We start from the raw sequence: 20,181 nt of genomic DNA on the forward strand, positions 1-20,181 counted from the left end.
CCTAAATTTCAAAATTTAGGTTTTATCCTTTTTGAACTTTGTGTAAATGGCAGCATACAGCATGCATTTTTTATGGCTAGGTCTACTTAATATTAGTTTTTAAAGTTTTTTTATTGTGAAGTGTATAACATAGGAAGAAGACACTCAACTAGCTCCAGCAGAGAGGGGAGACAGATAAATGAACTTTATCCGAGGATAACAGGCAACCATGGAAGGTTTTGAGCAGGAAAGGGGCAGGTTCTTATAAAGATCAAACTGATCCCCTTGAGGCCAGTTTAGGGAAGAGTTGGAAGGGAGAGACGGTGGCCAAGAGGCCAGAGGGAAATTGTTTCAAGATCTCCGGAGGGGAGACCCAGCCATCCTGGAGACAGCTGTCTTGGTGATGGAGGAAAGAAGCAATTTATGACACTTTCAGGAAGTGAAATTTGAAGGGAGGTGTGAAGGGTGAGGGAGGGAGATATCTAGAGTGACTCCCAGAGCCCTGACTCTAGGAACTAACATGGGAATGAAGGTGCCATTGTCCAGAGGAGGACAAATGTGCGGGGCTGGGTAGGGAGAAGGTGGTAGAGAAGGCAGCAGAGTTGGGTGGACATTTCACCAAGGAGGAACAGAGGGCTTAAGCGGAGCTGTGGGAATACACCCATGCGCGCGCGCACACACACACACACACCTCCCACACCAAGGCACATATTATTTTAATCATTTAAATTCAGGGAAAAGGAAAATATTCAAACCAGCCAAAGACAAAGACAAAGCACAAAGGAGAAAATTACAGCAGAATTCTCCTAAGAAACTATGCAGCCAAAGAACGTGAAGAACTGAAAGGGGAAAAATGTCAACCTACAATATCTTACACAATAAACAGATCCTTCCAAAGCTAATGTAAGTGAGCACTTTTCTGGACCAAAAATAGCCAAGGGGTTTCATCCCCAGTGTACCACCACTACAAGAAATATATGAAAAGATCTTCAAGCAAGAGGAAAGTGATACAATAGAGACACTGGAATGTGTACAAAGGAATGAAGAGCCATTGAAATGGTTAATATGCAGATCAATATAAAAGAGTTTATTCTTCTAATTAAAAAATATCTTTTCAGCCAGCCCTGGTGGTTAAGATTTGGCACTCTCACCGCCATGGCCTGGGCTCATTTCCCAGTCATGGAACCAAACCATCCTTCTGTCAGTTGTCTTACTGTGGCAGAGACTCACATAGAGAACTAACAACTAGAATACACAGCCATGCACTGAAGATTTGAAAAAAACTATCCCTTTAAAATGAACTGTTTTTAAAGAATAATATGTTGGGGAATTTATAACATTATATTAGGGGGTTGAATTGTGGGCTTCTCAAAACCACATTAAGGCAAGAAAGCAGATGCAACATATTACTTGAAGTATAATTCAAATTAATAATAGAAAATATCTATCTCCTCACATGCCCTCCAGCCCTTTGTGTGGAACCATCAGGAAGAGTGCTGGGGACCAGAGGTGAAGGGTCCTTTCTGCAGAGGAGGCAGGGCCATGTCATGCAGCCCCTCCTGGCTCCACAAAGCTGTGCCTTTGAAGGTCTCGGGACACAGTGGTCTGATGGATCCTCATCCACCTGTCAGGGTTCTGGAGCCCACAACTCTCAATGGCTGGGAGGTAGGGGGCTCAGTCACACCTTGCAAAGCTATCCCCTTGGGATCCTCTGAACCTGCAGGGGAAATAGAGCTCAACAATGATGCTGTGGAGGGTGTGCTCTGGAGAGGACAATGTGGGTGAAGACACCCAAGGTGTCTCCCGGTATAGGACACCTTGAGAAGCGCTTCTCACCTAGTGTAGTAGCTCCAGGTGAGGCCATAGGTGAGAAGGAAGCCAGCCCCCATTAGGACCCCCCTGAGCAGGGTGAGGACTAGAGGCCAGGTGCCCCGCTGCTCCCCAGAGATGTGGAGGAAGGAAGAGGAGATACCTGTTGGAGAAAAGGGGGAGAAGGATGGAGAGATGAGGTTCCTAAAGTCCACATCTGAGCCTGTTCATGGCCACACCTAGAACGCAGGTATCCTGCTGTACTCACCCTCCACAACTAAGTTAACAGAGATGTAGTAGGAGCCCCCAGGGTGCTGAGCTTGGCAGGTGAATTCACCTCCATCCTCTAAGACCACCCGCGGCAGCTCCAGGACCCCAGGATCCAAGGGTTGAGAGGGGGTCAGCAACAGGCTTCCCCAGGACCAGCTCAGCCTGGCAGGGTAGTTGCCATCAGTGTCACAGACCAGGCGCAGGGACTGGCCCTCCTGGACTCGCAGGGAGGTGGTATTGCGCAGGACCACTGGGACTAGGGAGACAGAGAGAGCCATAGGGCAGGGCTGAGAAGCCCTCTCTCCCTCTGCCCTCCCACAGATGCAGGAATGGAAAATAGTGTTCCTGAGACAGCATTTCAAGCAAGGGTTGAGCGGGGTGAAGATCATGAAGTGAGGTGGGGGAAGGAGAGGCAACTGGAGGATGGAGGACAGGGACAGGGGATGGACATCTGAGGAAGAGTCGACCATGTCTAGATGCAGGAAGGACCATGCCAGGCAGTGGACCTTGGTGTGTGAACCATGCAGGGGCTGACACATGTAGGTCTGACCACTTTGAGGCTTCCACAAGGTGATGCTTTCAGCTTCTCTCCTGAGGGCCACATGGGGCTCTGTGAGGGTTCTGAGCAAGGAAGGAAGAAGGTCAGCTCTGGGGTATGTAGAGATTCCTGTGGAGTCCAAAATCTGGCAGGTGGAAGGATGCAGACTGGAGGTTGGCAGTCCAGAGAGGAGGCTGGTCCTGTCCAGTTCTCACTCATGTCCAGGTGAGAGTGAGTGAGAATGGAGGCCAGATGTGGGGCTGCAGCTGTGTGGATGGAGGAAGAGAGGGATTTGAGACATTTTCAGGTAGTCAAGTATCAAAACTCACTGAGTCATGGGGAGTGTAGGGTGACACACAGAGATGTCTGAAGTGACTTCCAGGATATTGACTCAGGTGATTCGGGTAGGAAGGGCCCAAGAAGGGGGAGGGGAGGACACTTAGGACAATCTCAGCTCAACAGGGATTTGTGAGGGTCTTCAGGGCAGAGGTCCAATTGGAAGTACCAGGATGGACAAATTGACCACCGTGCACGAAGTGGCTGGATGCTCCATGCCCAGATGTGAGGACTCAGTCTCCTCGTGGGAGATGGAGACGGGACAGTCAGAGAAGGAGGAGGGAACCAGGGAAAGGATGTCATGAGACAGTGAGGGGAGAGAGAAGGTCAAGAGAGAGGAGGCAACTGGAGGTGACATGAATGGTCAACTAGGAATTCACAGAGACCCTAGAGAGCCTTGTCAGTGGACAGGAAGTGGCGAGAGCTCACACAGGACAAGAGAGGGGAAAGAGTGCCGGGGGTTCATTCGGTCCAACCCACACGCAGTCCCCTGACTAGACCTTTGAGACCTCAATTCCACCCAGGCCTCTCCACCTGTGCTGTTTCCCCAGAAGATGTGGACGGTCAGGTTCTGTGGAGCATCTGGAACAGAAATAAATAAGAGGCCTCCTGAAGTAGGATGGGGTGGCCATGAGCCAGGTGGTGGAGTCTGGGTATTCTCTCCATCTCGACCCAGGTCATGTCTCTAAGAACAGTCCCCAAAATGCCACCCAGATCCTGCCTCCCCACTTCCAGGAGCAGGAACTACCAAACAGCTGTAGGGGTCTGTCGGGAGAGAGAGCAGAGGGATCAGAGGAGCCTCTCTCCTCCCAAGGACCCAGGCATCCTTCCCCAGGTGTGTTTCCACTCACTGGTCACAAAGAGGCTCAAGGAGGCTTGCAGGGAGCCCAACAGGTGCTGAGCTCGGCAGACGTATTTCCCATGGTGCCCCAACTCCACCCGGGGCAGCTCCAGGACCCCAGGGTTCGAGGTGCTCAGGGTCAGGCTCCCCCGGATCCAGGTTATCATGGCAGGAGGGTTGCTGTTGGTGACACAGACCAGGCGCAGGGACTGGCCCTCCTGGACTGGAAGAGAGGAGCCATTGCCCAGAGATTGAGCTCCTGGCAAGACAGAAAGAAAGCTGTGCCCAAGACATCATTAGGGGCTCTCTCTGTGTCTGTCTCTGTCTCTCTCTGTCTCTGTCTCTCTCTCTTTTCCTTCCATGATGCAGATCTGTGTCTTCTCTTCCACTCCCTGAGGAGCACATACTGTCTTGGCTCAGCCCCAAGGGAACAGGGCTAGGAGCAGGCATTGCAGCCTTTCCAAGTGGCTATTGTGCATTCTCCTGAACTGCCTTGACCCCCAGGTCACTTGTCTTGGCCATCTATGCCAGTGCAGATCCCAGATTTTCATCTAAGATCCTCGTCATTTAATGTTTATATAATGTCGCTTGATCTTACAATGCTTCACTAAGACCTGGTAATTTGGAAGTGCATGAGAGCTTACAGCCTCATTGGTGAGATCCCCAAAAGCAGGCCCCCACAGAGCAATATGACAACATGGCTTGTGATGGGGACAAATCCAGCGGAAGGAGCCCTGAGGAGGGGAGTGCATTGAGACTCTCAGGACAGGGAGGGCTTCCTGGAGGAGGAGAGGCTCAACAGAGCCTGAGATTGAGTGGGAACTGGTTAGAGGATGATGCTGATGGAAGGACCTTGTGGAGGAAGGTACAAGAGGTGCAGATGCAGCGGAGGTGTGAAACGACCTGCATGCTCGGGGAAAAGGAAATAGTTCTGTGAGGTTTGAGTCAACGGGCATGTTTGGGAGTGTTTGTATATGAGGCTGCTGGAAGAAATTATGGGAGATTTAAAAATCAATATTAGAGTGGGGAAAGTCAGAGAGAGGAAAGAAAACATTGATAAATGTACCCAGTGGTTTACTAGTAAATATTTAACAACCATCTCATTCATGGTGGGGGGAGGCAGGAGTCCTGATCTACACTATTTGCCAATTTCCTTGGTGAATACTCCCATCTTGGTCAATATCAAGCACCAATTTGAACTGAACGTAGAGTTGGGCAAAGATGGATACAGTTGGCTGTTGCCAACCAGTCAGAACCAACACCGGGTACACCAATGAGAGCAACTCAGAAGAAAAATGCATGTTTCTGCCTGGAAAAATCTCCATATGCTAAGTCAAAAGGCCATCAATAGACTGGAAATCAATCCTTTCCACTAACACAGAGCTGATGTCTGTAATATGAAAAGAGCTTCTTCAAACCATCAAGAAAAAGTCTGCAAAGAAATACAAACCATTCTTAAACATAATGGAAGATATTCAACCTAGTCACAAAATGACACTGCAACTTAACATGACCGTCAGTCCACTTAAGATCAAAGAGGATGGACACGTTCAGCAGGCAAGGGGGCACATTGCAGGTGGGAGGAGAAGCAGAAGCACCTCCATGCAGTGGGATTGGCAACATCTGTAGAAACTGCATTCGTGCCCTTTGATCCAGGACTTTCCTTTCCAGAAAATTATCTGACACACACACAAAGACACACACACACACACACACACACACACCTGGGAATGTTTGTAAGAGTTTATTCAGTGCAGTATTATTTGTCTGAGTAGAAGACTGGAAACACTCTAGTTTTCAACCATCAGGAGATCAATTAATTACCGTATTGTATAATTTACTTCCAAATAGCAAACTATGGACTCATCAATATCTCGAGTTGATACAATACAATATCGTGTATCCATGACACACTAAGTTTGAGACAAAGATGTCTTGAATTCAAAGAAATGTACTAATGTCACTTCCTTAGTTGTGACAAATTTGCCAAGGTGATGGGAGATTTTAACAATGATGGAAGCTGGCTGAGGGATTATGGAAATTTTCTGTACTGTGTCTAAATCTAAATTACTCCACATAAAAAATTTATTAAAAATAATAATAAAGATGCAGAGCATTGTGTATAGTATGATGTGTACATATGTGCGTTTGTTTAAATGTATATGCATAGGTTATATTTGGGGAGATAACCAAGAGGGAGGTACACAGGTTCTGAATACTGTTTTATTCCTACTAAATTTTGCTGGGGATGGACTTGAGTTTCCCCCAAATTCATGTGTTAAAGCCCTAACCCCCAGTGTGATGGTATTTGGAAGGTATCTGGAAGGGCCCTTTGGAGGTGATTGGGGTCAGATGAAGTTATGAGAATGGGGCTCTTATGATGACATTGGTGCCCTCATAAGAAGAGACACCAGAGAGCTGGCTCTCTCAGCCCTGTGAGGACACAACCAGAAGGCAGCCATCTACAAGGCAGGAAGAGAGTCCTCACCAGGAACCCAATGGCTGACACCTTGATCTTGGACTTCCAGCCTCCAGAACTGTGAGAAATAAATTCCTCTTGTTTAAGCTGCCCAGTCTGGAGCAATTTGTAATGGCAACCAGACTAAGACACACTTTATGCTTCCTATTTTAGAAACTAACATTAAAATGATCCAAGGAGGCTGAAGGAGGAGGTGGGATCCAGATCCTAAGGAGAATGAGGGCAGGATTTGGGACATGGATGTGTCCCTGGCATGGGGACAGCACATCCATCGGACATTGAAGAGGCCATGCCAGCCCCCTGAGAACAGGGTCATCGGTGGGTCGAGGACAGTTTCTAAGCTGATGAATAAGTGGAGGCTTCCCACCTCTGTTGCCCCAAAACCTGGCCTGAGCCTTTCTCCCATCTGACTTCTGGGCCCCAGCTCTGCTCTGAAAGGAGGAGACAGACCCTGCTTCCACCACAACCCCTAGAGTGGAGAGGTTGCTCCCTACCTGTGCTTTCTCTCCGGAACACGCTGATGGTCAGGTTCTGTGGCGCATCTGGACAGACATAATTGTTCCCTTTTCAGTGGCAGGAAGGTGGGTGTTGGCCCTTTTCCACCAGTACTTTAGAAATAAGGGGGAGAGGTGGGGTTGGGAGTCCTCTTTCCTTCCTCCCCAGAGCCAGCTTGCAGGACCCAGCACCCAGTATCACAGGCCCTGCCTCCCCCTCCTCCTCCTCCACACCCACTGCCCTCAGGGACCTGGCCATCCTGGCCTGACACTCACAGGACACGTTGAGCTGGATGGTCCTCTCTGTGCTCACTCCTGCTCCAGGGAATATTACTCGACAGGTGAGATTGGTGCCGTGGTCCTGGGGCCCCGGGGTGAGGGTGAGCACTGGCGAATGGGGATTCTTGGAGTCCAAGGAGGTAAGGGCCATCCCGCTCCATGAGAAGGTGGGGGGTGTCCCCCTCTTACAGGCCCATGGCACTGTACAGGTGATGTTCTTGGGGTCGCCAGATTCTAGGATACCCTGGATGTGGATGTCAGGTATCTGCGTCAGAGCTGAGGAGGGGAGAGATAGAGACACAAACCTGGAAGTGGGGACCCCAGGTGTCACTCTAAGAGCAACCTCTGCCTCAGCCAGCCATCTTCATCCCAACAGCTCAGGCGTCCCATCCTCCTGGGTCCCCCTGAGCCCCTCCCAGGGTGAGGAGTAGGAGATCCCCTCCAGCTGTGCCCTGGAGCCCTCAGTCCCATCCATATGTCATTTCGTTGACCCCAAACCTTACCCATCACATGCACAGAAAGCTGGTGGTCTCTGTAATTATATCTCACAAAAGATCCTCTCTCCACCCTAAAGAAGTATGTCCCAGAGTCACTCCTCCTGGCATCTCTGATGTCCAGGGAGCAGCTGTAGGTCTGGGGGTCCCCGAGGAGGTGGAATCGGTCGTGAGTCTCCTCCTGCACTTCACGATCTGGGTTGTTTGTGGCCACAGGAGCATCCTGGTCTATATTTGCTCCTTCCTGGAACCAGTAGCCGTGGGCTGGGACAGCGTATGTACAGTTATCCCATGGGTGGGAGAAGGAGCAGAGCACACGAACACATAGGCCCTCCTGCACAGTCACAGACATCTTCACTTTCAACCAGAATGTGTCATACCGAGTCAGGGACCCTGAGGGGAAACAAGGGTCAGCTGCAACTCCTGCCCGCCAGCCCCTCTCCCCTCGGCCCACTCACCTGCCCACAGCAGGGGCAGCAGCAGTGGCAGCATCTCTGAATAGAGGGTTCTGGGCATCTTTCCTGTGTTTGAAAAGAGAAGGGGAAGGCTAGGGAGTGAGGGGGCTGTGGGGATGCCCAACGGAAGCTGGGGAGGAGCACATGACCTCAGCCTTTCACAGAAGAGGAACTGAAGACTGGAGCTTGTTCCCCCTCTGCACAGATGGGACAGACACCCCACGATCCAGAGACCCTGATTCCAACCCAGGGGAGAGCAGAAAAGGAGCAGACCCTGTGTCCTGCCCCCATCTCAGGGATTCCCTCCAGAACCTGAACCTGGACCAGGCCCTCTGAGGCCATCTGAGGAGTGGGACATAGTGAGTCTCTAAGGGCCTCCCATCTAGGGTGATTTTCTGAGCATGTCGTCTACACCAGGGAGCTGGTCAGCTCCTGCTGGGCCACAGAAGGTCACAGCCTGATCTAAAGCCCAGGTGGTCAGTCCTGCCAGGTAAAGAATACTTTAGGGTCTGTGTGACGGTCTAGGGTAGAAGCAAAGAAGAAAGTACTAATTGAGGTGAAATTAGCATCCAATCATTCATTCATTCTCCAAACACTTAGTGAGCATCTATGTGTTGGGGAGGCTGGAGACAAGAAGGGAAATGACCCGCCTGGTCCATGCCTGTGAGATGCTCCCCACCCAATGGAGTCACTTCTTCCACAAACACTCAACTGTTGCACTTTAGATCTCAGTCTTTGATGAGTTTGCTGTGTGTCCTGCAAGAACACTGGGTTATTTCTAAAATATGAGTAGAGTTTTTTTTTAACTGATTGTATGCTGATTCATGAAGTTTCAATGGCACGTGTAAAATAAAAACCATGCAGCATCTTCATTTAAAACAAAAAGGAGAGCCCATGTCCTAGGAGCCAGTGCAGAGGAAACATCTTTTCCCTGAATGCCGCCGTTCAGCGTTGTGTGGACTGGAGTGAATTGTTTTAGATCCTCATCATGCAGATTAGTGCTTCCTGTCATGGAAAACATCTTCTTAGCACAGTTACATGTGGCTAACAAACATAATATTTCTAGAAAATGAGTGGAATGTACAGCTACATTTAAAATTTTAGGTTCAGCTCATGTGGTTTTGCATCTCACTCTGTGTCATATAAGTCTGGGAAATCTTTGCCACCAATGACATAAATGCATTTGCCACCATCGATTTGGAAAATGTTTCAAATATAGTAGTTTCTAGAGAACCGTTCCTTCAACCTTACTAACCGAGATTTTGCACCCTCATTTCATATATAGCGGATTGATTCTCTTATAAGTAAAATAATACTAGTTCTGGGTTATCAAAAAAGTAAGAGTGTGGCACGTAAAGGAAACCCCAATGCAATTGCTTTCACAGTCCAGAAAAGTTATACCACGTTCATGGACTGGAAGGTTCTGTGAGTTCTCGTGTTTCTTTAAGGAAACTTATAATTTACATAAGGTAAAATATATCCACTTGAAAGTTGCATTTCTATGGATTTCATCAAATGTATACAGCTCAGTTATGACTCCACCATCAAGAGATAGAGCCTTTCCGCTACCCCAAAAGGAAAACCCACAACTATTTGCAGCTCATCACTCCCACCTACACTCCCGGTAACCATTGATATACCGTCTATCTTGGTGAATTAATTTTGTCTTTTTGAGATTTTCCTAGAAACGTACTCAGTTGTGTCTGGCTTCCCTCACTCAGCACACTATTTTTGAAATGGATCCAGGTTGCATGTTTCTGTCATTCATAATGTCTGATTACTGAGTAGTATTCCATTTTGTGGGTATACTGCAATCTTTTGTTAATTGATCTATTGACAGACATTTGAGATTTTTGAGTTTTGGGCCATAAATATTAAGAAGTAAGTCTTTTTATGGACATATTTTCACCCTCAAATAATAGTACCTGCAACAAGTGGAACTGTTAGATGAAAGAGTAACCATGTGCTTAACTTAAGTAGAAATTATCAGACTGTTGTCCAAAACGGTTTTAACCTTTACAGTACTGTCTGCAAAAATACCTGAATTCTAGCATCTTGTCACCCTCATTAAACACTTTATCAGTTTTAAAGTTTAACTTTATTTAAAACTTTTTATTTTATTAACTATTTATTTTATTAACTTTTATTTAACTGATAAAGTGTTTTAAATTATCAGTCTTTTAAATTTTAACAATTCTAGTGGGAATGTAGAGACATCTTATCATGCTTTTTTGTTTTGTTTTGTTTGCTTTTTGTTTTTCTACAGGGAACGATTTGGCTTCAGCGAACATGTGTTGCCAATCTCTCTCTCTCTCTCTCTCTTTTTTTGTCCCCAAAGCCCCAGGACATTATTGCATACCCTAGTAGTCAGTCATTCCAATTCTTCTATGTGAGCTGCTGCCACGGCATGACAACTGACAGACAGGTGGTGTGGTTTGTGACAGGGAAGCGAACTCAGGCCGCCAAAGCCGTGAGTGCCGAAGTTTAACCACTAGGCCATCAGAGCTGGCTCTCATTTTGTTTTTTATTTTTAATTTATTTTCAACTCAGACACAGTGAGATTTACTTTTCATCGTATACAATTTTGTGAGGATAGACCGATGTCTTTCAGTGTGTAACCACAACCACAGTCAAGAGACTGAAGGGAGCCGTCACCCAAGACGTTCCCTCGTGCTGTCTCTGGGGAGCCAGATGCTCCCTCCACCCATGACCCCTAAATAGTGCTGATCTGTTCTCTATCCCTCTTGTTTTGCTGTTTACAGAGTGTTGTAGTAATGGAACCAGCAAAATGCAGTCTTCAAAATCTGGGTTCATCCATCTTTAATAATGCATTTGAGGTTTTTCCATGTTACTAAGCATGTGTATCAATAATATATTTCTTTTAAATGCTGGCTGGTGCCCCATTGTTTCAACGTACCCCATTTTGAACACACTTACCAACTGAAGGACATTTTGGGTTGTTTCCAGGTTTGGGACAACTATGCATAAAGCTGCTGTATGTATTCACATGCAGGCATTTGTGGAAACATGCATTTTTATTTCTCTTGGGTAAATAAACATGCAGGAAGCAGATAGCTCGGTCATATGGAAAGCAGAGGTTTAACCTTATTCTAAATTGCCAAACTGTTCTCCAAGGGGGCTGTACCATTGGTGTTCCCACCAGCAGCGTGTGTGAATTCTGGCTTCTCCACATCCTCTTTAGTATTTGCTATTATCAAGATTATTTATCTTTTATTTTTGTTCAGTTTTTAAATTATTCTAATAGATGTATATCTCCTGCTGGCTTTAATCTGTAATTTCCTAACGACAAGTGATGTTGAGCATGTCCTCCTGTGCTTGCTTGCCATCTGTTTTTCTTCTTTGGTGAAGTGGTTGAGTAAATCTTTGGCTGCTTTTTAAATTATTATTATGGTAAAATACGCATCACAAAAACCTTATCATTTTAACCATTTTTAATTGCTGAGGTCAGTGGCATTAAGTACATTCACATTGTTTTGGTACCATCACCACCATCCATCTCAAGAACATCTTTCATCTTCCCAAACAGAAATTGTGGCCATTAAAAAAATGACTTTCCATTTCCCCTTGCCCGCCCTGGTGACAACCACGCTATGTTCTGTGTGTCTATGAATTTGTCTGGATACCTTTGATTGTCACAGATTGAGAGTATGGTGGGACTGGCAGCTAGTGGGTAGATGCCAGAGATGCTTCTAAACATCCTATGGTGAACAGGACGGCCCCCTGACAACCAGGAATCACCCAGTCCCGACGGTCAGCAGAGCCGAGATGTAGAATCCTTGCTCTAGACTCTAGGGGCAGTGAGTTCTTCCAGGTATGGGGTATTGGAGGTTCTGTGTGAGTGTCTGGGGTATAAAAGATCAGTAAGTGTCTTAGGCAAAGTGTAGGAGGCAGCCATTCACTCATTAACTCACTCAACAAACACAGACCAAGCTCCGTGTTAGAGCTGGAGGCAAACAGGAGACACAACAGACCCTGTTCATGCCCTTGAGATGTTCCCCATCCTGGGGGAGACAGACAATCTACAGCACGTGCCTGGTAGATCCTGTGAGGGGAAAAACACAAGCTGGACTGTGGGGCTGCAGGCTCTCTCGGCCGGCTGCTTTGGGCACAAGTCAGCAGACTGGACATGGCCTGGACTCTCAGGGGACAAGAGGGGAGAGTCCCAGCTATATGACCCTGCTGTGTGCCCAGGGTCAATGAGGAGGCAAGATCTGCCTGGGGCAGAGCAGTGGAGGGGGCTCTTCCCACCTCCCCCCTGCATTGTTTCTGCTCCCGAGACACTTGGCACTTCTCGATTTCCTCAGTGGCCTGCAGGTCTTGCCTCATTTCTCACCTTCCTTTCTCCCGCCCTGCCACGTGGTCACCCTGACATCCCTGCTGGTGGCCATGTCTGCACCCCATGATGGTGTCAGCTCCAGGTGGTACAGATGCCTAGACATCTTTGGGGAGGCTTCCCCTCCTTTCTTGCAGTCACCTCTCTGACCTCCCACGTTGGGAGACCAGCTGGTTTGTTCCACTGGCATTCACCAGACACCACTGTGAGCCCGGCTCCATTCTGGAGCTCTGCTGGGAGGTGAACAGACTCGACCTCAAGGAGCCCCAGGTCCTGACTGGCTTGGCTATTGTGCGATGCAGTGCAGGGAACACTCAAATCCCTCCCCCGCACCCCGCCCCGCCATGGAAGCATCAGCAGAGGCTGCACAGAGGAGGGGATCTTTAGCTGCTGTCACCCCTGCCCTGTCCTTGCCCCATACCCCGCTTCCCCAAGTCTCCCATCCTCAAGACCCCTGTGCCTCAGCCACATCATGGACAGGCCCCAGGCCCTTCCCTCAAGGTCCCATCATGGCTAGGACCCAGGATTACCAGGACGAGCACCACAAACACCCTTGTCCTGGCACCAGCAGGACAGAGTGGTTCTGTGTCCCTGGGCTTTCCTGAAGCTGAACCAGAGAGTAAAGGTGAGCTGTTCGGTCTCATCACAACTGAGCTGGAGATCATTCCATCCACCATCCTCTGTCATACCTGCTGAGCAGCAGCATCCCAGAGACCAGCCTCTTGAAACTAACTCCATGCAGAAACTCACTCCACGCAGAACAGAGGACACGGAGGGCCGGGAGTGGCTCAGCACGTGGCCCTCCAGGACGTTCTGATCATTTCTTATTCACCCCATGGGTGAGGGGCGATTCCTACCCGAGGGTGATGGGGATGGCTGAGCATCCGACACCCAATACTGAGCAAGTGAGATCAACAGCTGTTCACTGGTCATGCAGACTCACTGCCCAGGGGAGGAGGACACCTCACCATGCAGGTCCCGTGAGGGCTGCACTCAGGAATGGCGTGAACAAGCAGGGCTGTAACAAGAGGGCACGGGGACCCCTGGCTCCTGCAGGGGGATTTGATGGGCTTGTTTGAATAATTCCGCGGGCTGACAGGAAACTAGTCAGCTCGGGCTTCTGTAACAAAATATCACTGACTGGGTGGCTTAAACAGTATAAGTTTATTTCTCACAGCTGGAGGCTGGGAAGTCCAAGATCATGGTGTCAGGAGATTTAGTTCCCGGTGAGAGCCTGCTTCCTGGATTGCCGACGGAGGCATCTCCCTGTGTCCTCACATGGCCTTTCCTCTTTGCAGGCACATGGAGGGAAACAGGGAGAGAGAGATCTTTTTATCTTCCTCTTCTTATAAAGCCACCAATCTTAGGACTCCATCCTTACGACTTCGTTTAATCTCATTTATCTCGAAAAAGCCCTGTCTCTGAATACAATCACCTTTGGGGGTTAAGATTGGGGGGAACACAATTCAGTCCGTAGCACTGAGGTTCCATAGGGTCCTTACATTCCATCCTTGTCCTCTTTATCAGCAGCTCCATATCTATCACATGCAAAGGAGGCAGGACACGTAAGTAATTACATTCTGCATTTCCTCTTTCCACTCCGAGGGAATATGTCCCATTCACCATCATCCTGGTGTTGACGATGCTCAAAGCACAGTTATGTTTCTCTGGTCCCCTGAGGAGGTAGAATCGTCTGAGTGTCGACCTGCAGTGTGTGGTCTAGGTAGGTCATGGCCACCAGAGCATCCTTACCAGGCTTGTCCCGGTTCTGGAACCAGAAGCCACAGGCAAGTGTGGGCTTGTTCCAGTCATCTCAAGGACAGGAGATGGGGCAGGGCACAGGGATGCATAAGTCCTCCTGTATCTTCAGGGACTTATTCACTTCCAGCTTGAAATCCAGATGCTCAGGCAGGGACTGTGTGGGTGAGAGGCTCGGCCTCAGCCCCCCGCCCTACCTCTCACCCCAGACTTCAGAGGCAGCTGCAGCTCTGGAATGGGAGGGGTGAGCTTTTTTTCTGGGGTTGTCTGGTGTCTAGGTTCCTTCTTTCAAGGAATCAAGAGCTACAGGACCAAAGGGAAGCCTCACACGAAGTGTGTGTGTGTGTGTGTGTTTGTGTGTGTTTGTGTGTGTGTGTGATATCGTGTATGTGCACAGAAGAGGAACCTCTGATCTGCTCTCTATCAGAGCTCGGCTGTCTTGGGAGAACGTGCTCACTTCCTCATTTTTCAGAGGGGTCACTGCAGTCCAGAGAGGGCAACAGACACGCCTCAAGACACCTGGGAAAGTGAGACCTGCTGTCTCCTGGCTGCCTGCCCATGTCCTGTCCTTTGGCACCTGCTTTCTCTACCAGGGACCAAGGCCATCCTGGGCAGGTATCAGCGAGTGACTGCTTGTCATCACGCTGGCACATTAATCCTGCTAAGAAGCAGAGAAAGGGGATGGGAACATGGGTCTCTCTGACTACAAATCATGCTCCAAATTATCACGTGCATTTAGCGCACAGAATCCTCCTATCTCCTCGGTCATGTCGCCAACCTTTCCCCATCACCACACAAGGACAGGGCTGGGCACAGGGCATGTGCTCAGTACAGCTTTCCATGAACGAATGCTTGAATAAATGGATGGAGCCTGTTCCAAACTCTTCTAACTCACAGTGCAAAACCGCTGGGGATCTGGCACCCACGTCAGGCTTTTTCTTATGGGTGTTTTTGCTTTGGGAAGCATCTCCTCTGGTCAAGGCTCACAAGCGTGGCTGTTTCTCTTGTTTACACAAGCTCTGAGCAGCCTGTACGTGCGCACCCAGCGCTGCCTGACATCATGCAGAGGGCAGAATCCTGTCTGTCTGTGGTTGCAAGAGCCATGTGTGTTTGGTACCAATGCAGGAAATGGGTTTGTATTGAGCATTTAGCATCAATTAATTGTGCTTCTATATGCCTTACCCACAATAGATCCTGAGACTTTTGAGGACCCGCCGAAGAGGGTGGTAGTGATCCCTTTCCATTGTACAAGTGTAATGATGAGGTTCACATTTGTGGTCTCATTTTTTTAAAAAACAGTCTTTTAAAGGTATAATTGATGTATGAAAAATGGCACAAATTTAATGTGTACAATTTGATGAGTCTGGACAAATGCACACACCTGGGAAACCATGACCACAATCAGGTAAGAAACATATGCATCACCTCTCAAAGTTTCCTTTCACCCCCATGGTTTTTCATTTTTGGTTTATATGTTGTTGTTCTAAGAAAACTTACCATGAGATCTACCCTCTCAAGGAATGTTTTAAGCACACACTACAGTATTGTTAACTATAGGCACTATGTTTTACATCAGACCTCCACAACTTGTTCATCTTGCATAAAACTGGAACTTTATACTCGTTGAACAAGAACTCCCCATCGTCCTCCCTCCAGCCCTGGCAGCCGCCCCTCTACTCTCTGCTTTTATGGATCTGACTATTTTAGATCCTCATTTAAGGGGAATCATGGAGCATTTGTCCTTCTGTGACTGGCTTATTCCTCTTAGCAAAATGTCTTCCAAGAAATGCTTAAGACAGCTCTTCAAGTTGAAGGGATGTTAAACAGCCGCGTGATTGCATATGGAAGTTTAAAACTCACTGGAAAAATTAAATATAGAGACAAATGCAGAATACTGTCAAACTCTCATGGTTTGTGTAAACTTTTAACTTTCATACTAAAGTTTAAAGTAGTTTACACTTGTTAAGAATATTTACTGCTACAACAATTTGTTAAAGGAAACACACTATAAAAAGATGTAAATTGTGACATCAAGGACATAAAGTGTTGGGAGGAGAAAGGGTAGAGTTTTTGTATGAGATTGAAGTTGAGTCGTCATCAGCTTAGAACAGGCTGTTAGAACCCTGGGCTAGTCCGTGATCTCACTTTAAAGAGCAGATCCCCCTCGTGCTGCTCATGTTGGAGCCGGGATTTGAATCTCATCTTCCTGTCTCTGGAGCATCTGTTTCTAACTGTATTCTCCAAATCCCCAAGCTCAAAAAAAAATATACAGTGAGGGACAAAATGTGGGTTGGAGTAAGCACTGGCTTGCCGGCCAGGTCTGGGCTCCTGTCTTATTTCTCTCTGCCTCCTGAGTGCCTTTTTGTTTTCAGGACATCACTTGACCTGACTGTAGATGTGGCTGGATTCCAGGGTTCATATGATGGAAGGACCCCTCTCTCTCCGTGCTTTTTGTGTGTATTGTTGTTGCTGCCAATTACATGAGCCTAGTCTTCGTTCTCAAATTCATAAAAGTAGGACCTGTGAGGTCCGCTTTGTGGATGGAGACACCGAGGCCCACAGAGATGAGGTAATTTTCCCTGAGAACCTGGAGTCTGTGCCCCTCCGCCTGCCCCATGGCGTCCCCTTGCGGCTGTGCCTCCATCTCCACATTCCCGGCCCCGGTTAGGGCGCCCTCTGCTGCTCAACCAGAGATCACTGCGCCGGTCTTCTCCCTCCATCCGTCTCCTTCAATCCGTGCTCTTTCCCACCAACTGCTTCCTGACGCCTGCCTCCGACCCTGTCACTCAGAGACCAGCCTGTCTCAAGATTTACAGTCTCACTACGTAGGAGTGATAAGTAGGAAACAGTTGTTATCATTAACGTTATTAGCAATATTAATATTATTTTCCTATTCCACTCTTCTTCTCTGGAAGCTGATGGGGGCTCTTGCCTCTTACCCTCTCCATCCACTTATTACCGCCCCCCCCCCCCCCCACCAAGAGGATGTAGACCAAGATCAGGGTTGCTATATTTCACAACTTCATGGCTCCCCCTGGTGGTCTGATGCACTTGGGGTAATGGGGTTTGCCCAAGCAGGGCAGCAAGGATTGGGGCTGGGGGTTGTCACAAAGATCCCAGGTTAACATTCCCTATGGCCTCCCGGCCTGATAAACAGGGAGGAGTGGGTGTCTTTTAGTGTCTCTTCTGGCTGCACGGGGCAGAACCTTGCCCTGGGAGGGGCTCTGACGTTTTGCTCTCTTGATAAGAAGGTACAAAGCTGGGCTCCTTGAGACTGCTCCCCAGGCTGCCACCTACTTCCAGGGGAGCACTGGGGCTGGCTAAGGGGAGCTACATCTGGTACTGACATGTCTTTCTGGAGGGCGTCAATTCCCCAACATCTGTCAGAATCTCAGTTTAGGGCTGTTGAAGGGGTGGTGATGTAGGAAGCCCACCGCTCCTGACTAAAGAGACAGGGTTTCAGATGAGATGTTCCAGGTTATAGGGGATCCAGGATGGAAGGGCCAGGACCAGCTCTGGGATCTGTATGGGGGAAGGAGAATGTGTCTCTGAAGGCTGAGATGTGTTCTGAGCCTTCAGTCACCTCCTGAGGGCAGGGTCCTCATGGGGTCTCACTGCATTAATGCTCAGATTCATGCCATGGGCTCTGAATGACACCAGGTCTGCCATACTGGTTCTGGTTGATTGGACCGAGTGTCATTGGCCATGGACAGTCTGGATAGAGGGAGGGACACTTTTTTGCAGTGACTTGGCACAAAGTTCTATCTGATGAGGATGCTCCATGTTGAGTGTTACCAAGTAGATCCAATCAGGTGCTCTCTGTGGTGGAGCCTGCTGGTCTCCTGCACTATCCATGCCCCCTTTTCCCTTAGTAATAAGGAGAGAAGCCTTGCTGACACCTTGATTTTAGCCCCATAAGACCCATTTGAGCCTTCTGACCTCTAGAACTGGAAAATAATAAATTTATGTTGTCTTAAGCCACTAAAATGTGTGATAATTCATCACAGCAGCAACAGGAAACTAATACTGGTGTTCAGGATGACGTGACACATTAGCGACACAAGTTAGCCTTAAAAATGCAATTTAAAACATGCAATTGAACCAGCCATTTGTGACTTGTAGATTTTTGTTGCATGGTATAAGACGGTCTTATTAAGTTAATAAACAATATCAGGATGTTTAAAAGAACCTGAGTCCCTCTATTTATATGTTTAATTAATTAGATTTATAGGGTACTTTTGAGTACCTGCAAAGACTTTGTTATTTGGTCATACAATTGAAGTGGTTTTTTTTGTTTTTTGGTTGAGGAAGATTAGCCCTGAGCTAACATCCACTGCTAATCCTCCTCTTTTGCTGAGGAAGATTGGCCCTGAGCTAACACCCATGCCCATCTTCCTCTACTTTATATGGAGGACATCTGCCACAGCACGGCTTGATAAGCAGTCTGTAGGTCCATGCCCGGGGTCTGAACTAGTGAACCCTGGGCCCCCAAAGCGGAGCGTGCCAACTTAACCACTATGCCACTGAGCCAGGCCCTGAAATGTTTTTTAAGATTTTATTTTATTTTTTTAAAGATTTTATTTTTTCCTTTTTTTTCTCCCCAAAGCCCCCCAGTACATAGTTGTATATTCTTCGTTGTGGGTCCCTCTAGTTGTGGCATGTGGGACGCTGCCTCAGCATGGTTTGATGAGCAGTGCCATGTCCGCGCCCAGGATTTGAACCAACAAAACACTGGGCCGCCTGCAGCGGAGTGTGCAAACTTAACCACTTGGCCACGGGGTGTAGCGGAAAGTGAAACCCAAACAGCTGATTAATGCTTTTTAAAAAATCTATACATGCAGCTTAAAATGTTTGTGGGAATATAACTGTGTTTGTTAAACCACTGAGATTTTAAAAGGGTTTTTATTCTATCCACATTAATTTAATCCATCAATGAGTATTAAAGTTCATTATATCTATAAAAGCATTTGTAAATTGAATTTTAAAAGCTTTAGAATAACTGGGTTTGGGGATTTATAGTTTTGATAACCTGAGTATTGAATCGAGAGACCAACATGACTGCACATAGACTGCTCTGTGCATAGTTACTGTCCTTGGGGTTCTGAAAGGCTCACCCAGACAAAGCACCTCAGGAATCCCCTGCCACCACCAGAGACATCCGCACCTCCTCACCCAAATTGAATATCACTTTCAAAATGCATCATGTGTAGAATTCTGGTAGAACAACAATGTGCAGGAGTTTGATGAGGCTCAACGTAAGTACAGGTAAGTATGTTCTGTACGAGACTGAGAAAGTGGGGGTGCTAATAACCCTGAGAAAGGCTGCACTTGCTGTTCTAACTTCAACTTGCTTTGAATGCAGGAAGAAATCAATGACATTCTAAGAAACACAATCAACTGGGGAATCCAGTCAAATCCCTTCCTATTATGTTACGTCCCTGCATTGACCAACCACTTATGCTGAAAACGGTGACACAGAGGAAAGGAAAAGATGAGGCACCAAGAATTCCTTTGTTACTCATCAGCAACCAAAGGTGGAGTAGGTTGGTCAAGTGTGTGTGTATCGGAAAGTGAAATACAAACAGTTGAGTTAATGGGGAGTGTTATGGACCGAATTGTGTTCCCCCACAAAATTCGTATGTTGAAGTCTTAACCTCCAGTCAGGACTCTCAAAAACATAATTAAAAACACGGTCATTAGGATGAGTTGTAATCCAATAGGACTGGTGTCCAGATAAGAAGAGGAGATTAGGACATAGACACACAAAGAGGGAAGACCACGTGGGGACACAGAGAGAAGATGACTGTCCACACGTCAAAGAGAGAGCACAGAGGCAACCAGGCCCACTGACACCTTGATCTTGGACTTCTGCCCTTCAGAATCCTGAGGAAATCGAGTTCTGTTGTTTAAGCCACGCAGTCTGTGGTACTTTGTTACAGGAGCCCTAGCAGACTAATACAAAGAGTTATTGTTTAATGGATAAAGAGTCTCACTTTGAGAAGATGAACACGTTTTAGAGATGGACGGTGGTGATGGTTGTACAACAATGTGAATGTGCTTAATGCCACTCAACTGTACTTAAAAATGGTTAAAAC

General features: G+C 47.6%; 1 protein-coding gene across 1 annotated transcript; it reads right to left on the reverse strand.

Moving 5' to 3' along the window:
* Positions 1-1,046: 1,046 nt before the first annotated feature.
* Positions 1,047-8,075, reverse strand: LOC103558392 (sialic acid-binding Ig-like lectin 13). Its single transcript, XM_070633340.1, has 9 exons — positions 7,978-8,075; positions 7,529-7,912; positions 7,023-7,301; positions 6,747-6,794; positions 3,784-4,032; positions 3,467-3,514; positions 2,057-2,314; positions 1,816-1,951; positions 1,047-1,696 (listed from the first exon to the last, which is right to left on the reverse strand). The coding sequence occupies exons 1-9, from the start codon at positions 8,033-8,035 to the stop codon at positions 1,654-1,656; spliced, it is 1,503 nt and encodes a 500-aa protein (XP_070489441.1). The 5' UTR covers positions 8,036-8,075; the 3' UTR covers positions 1,047-1,653.
* Between the last annotated feature and the right edge of the window lie 12,106 nt (positions 8,076-20,181).

The sequence above is a fragment of the Equus przewalskii genome, chromosome 9, assembly GCF_037783145.1.
Source record: "Equus przewalskii isolate Varuska chromosome 9, EquPr2, whole genome shotgun sequence".
NCBI lineage: Eukaryota > Metazoa > Chordata > Mammalia > Perissodactyla > Equidae > Equus > Equus przewalskii.

Bases quoted from the DNA above. Each gene is read 5' to 3' on its own strand.
- LOC103558392 (XM_070633340.1), bottom strand. From the start codon at position 8,035: ATGCCCAGAACCCTCTATTCAGAGATGCTGCCACTGCTGCTGCCCCTG. The intron at 6,795-7,022 runs GTGAGTGTCAGG...ATGTCTGTCCAG, and splicing joins CATCCAGCTCAACGTGTCCT to ATGCGCCACAGAACCTGACC. The intron at 4,033-6,746 runs GTAGGGAGCAAC...CTGTCTTGCCAG, and splicing joins GTTCCGGAGAGAAAGCACAG to GAGCTCAATCTCTGGGCAAT.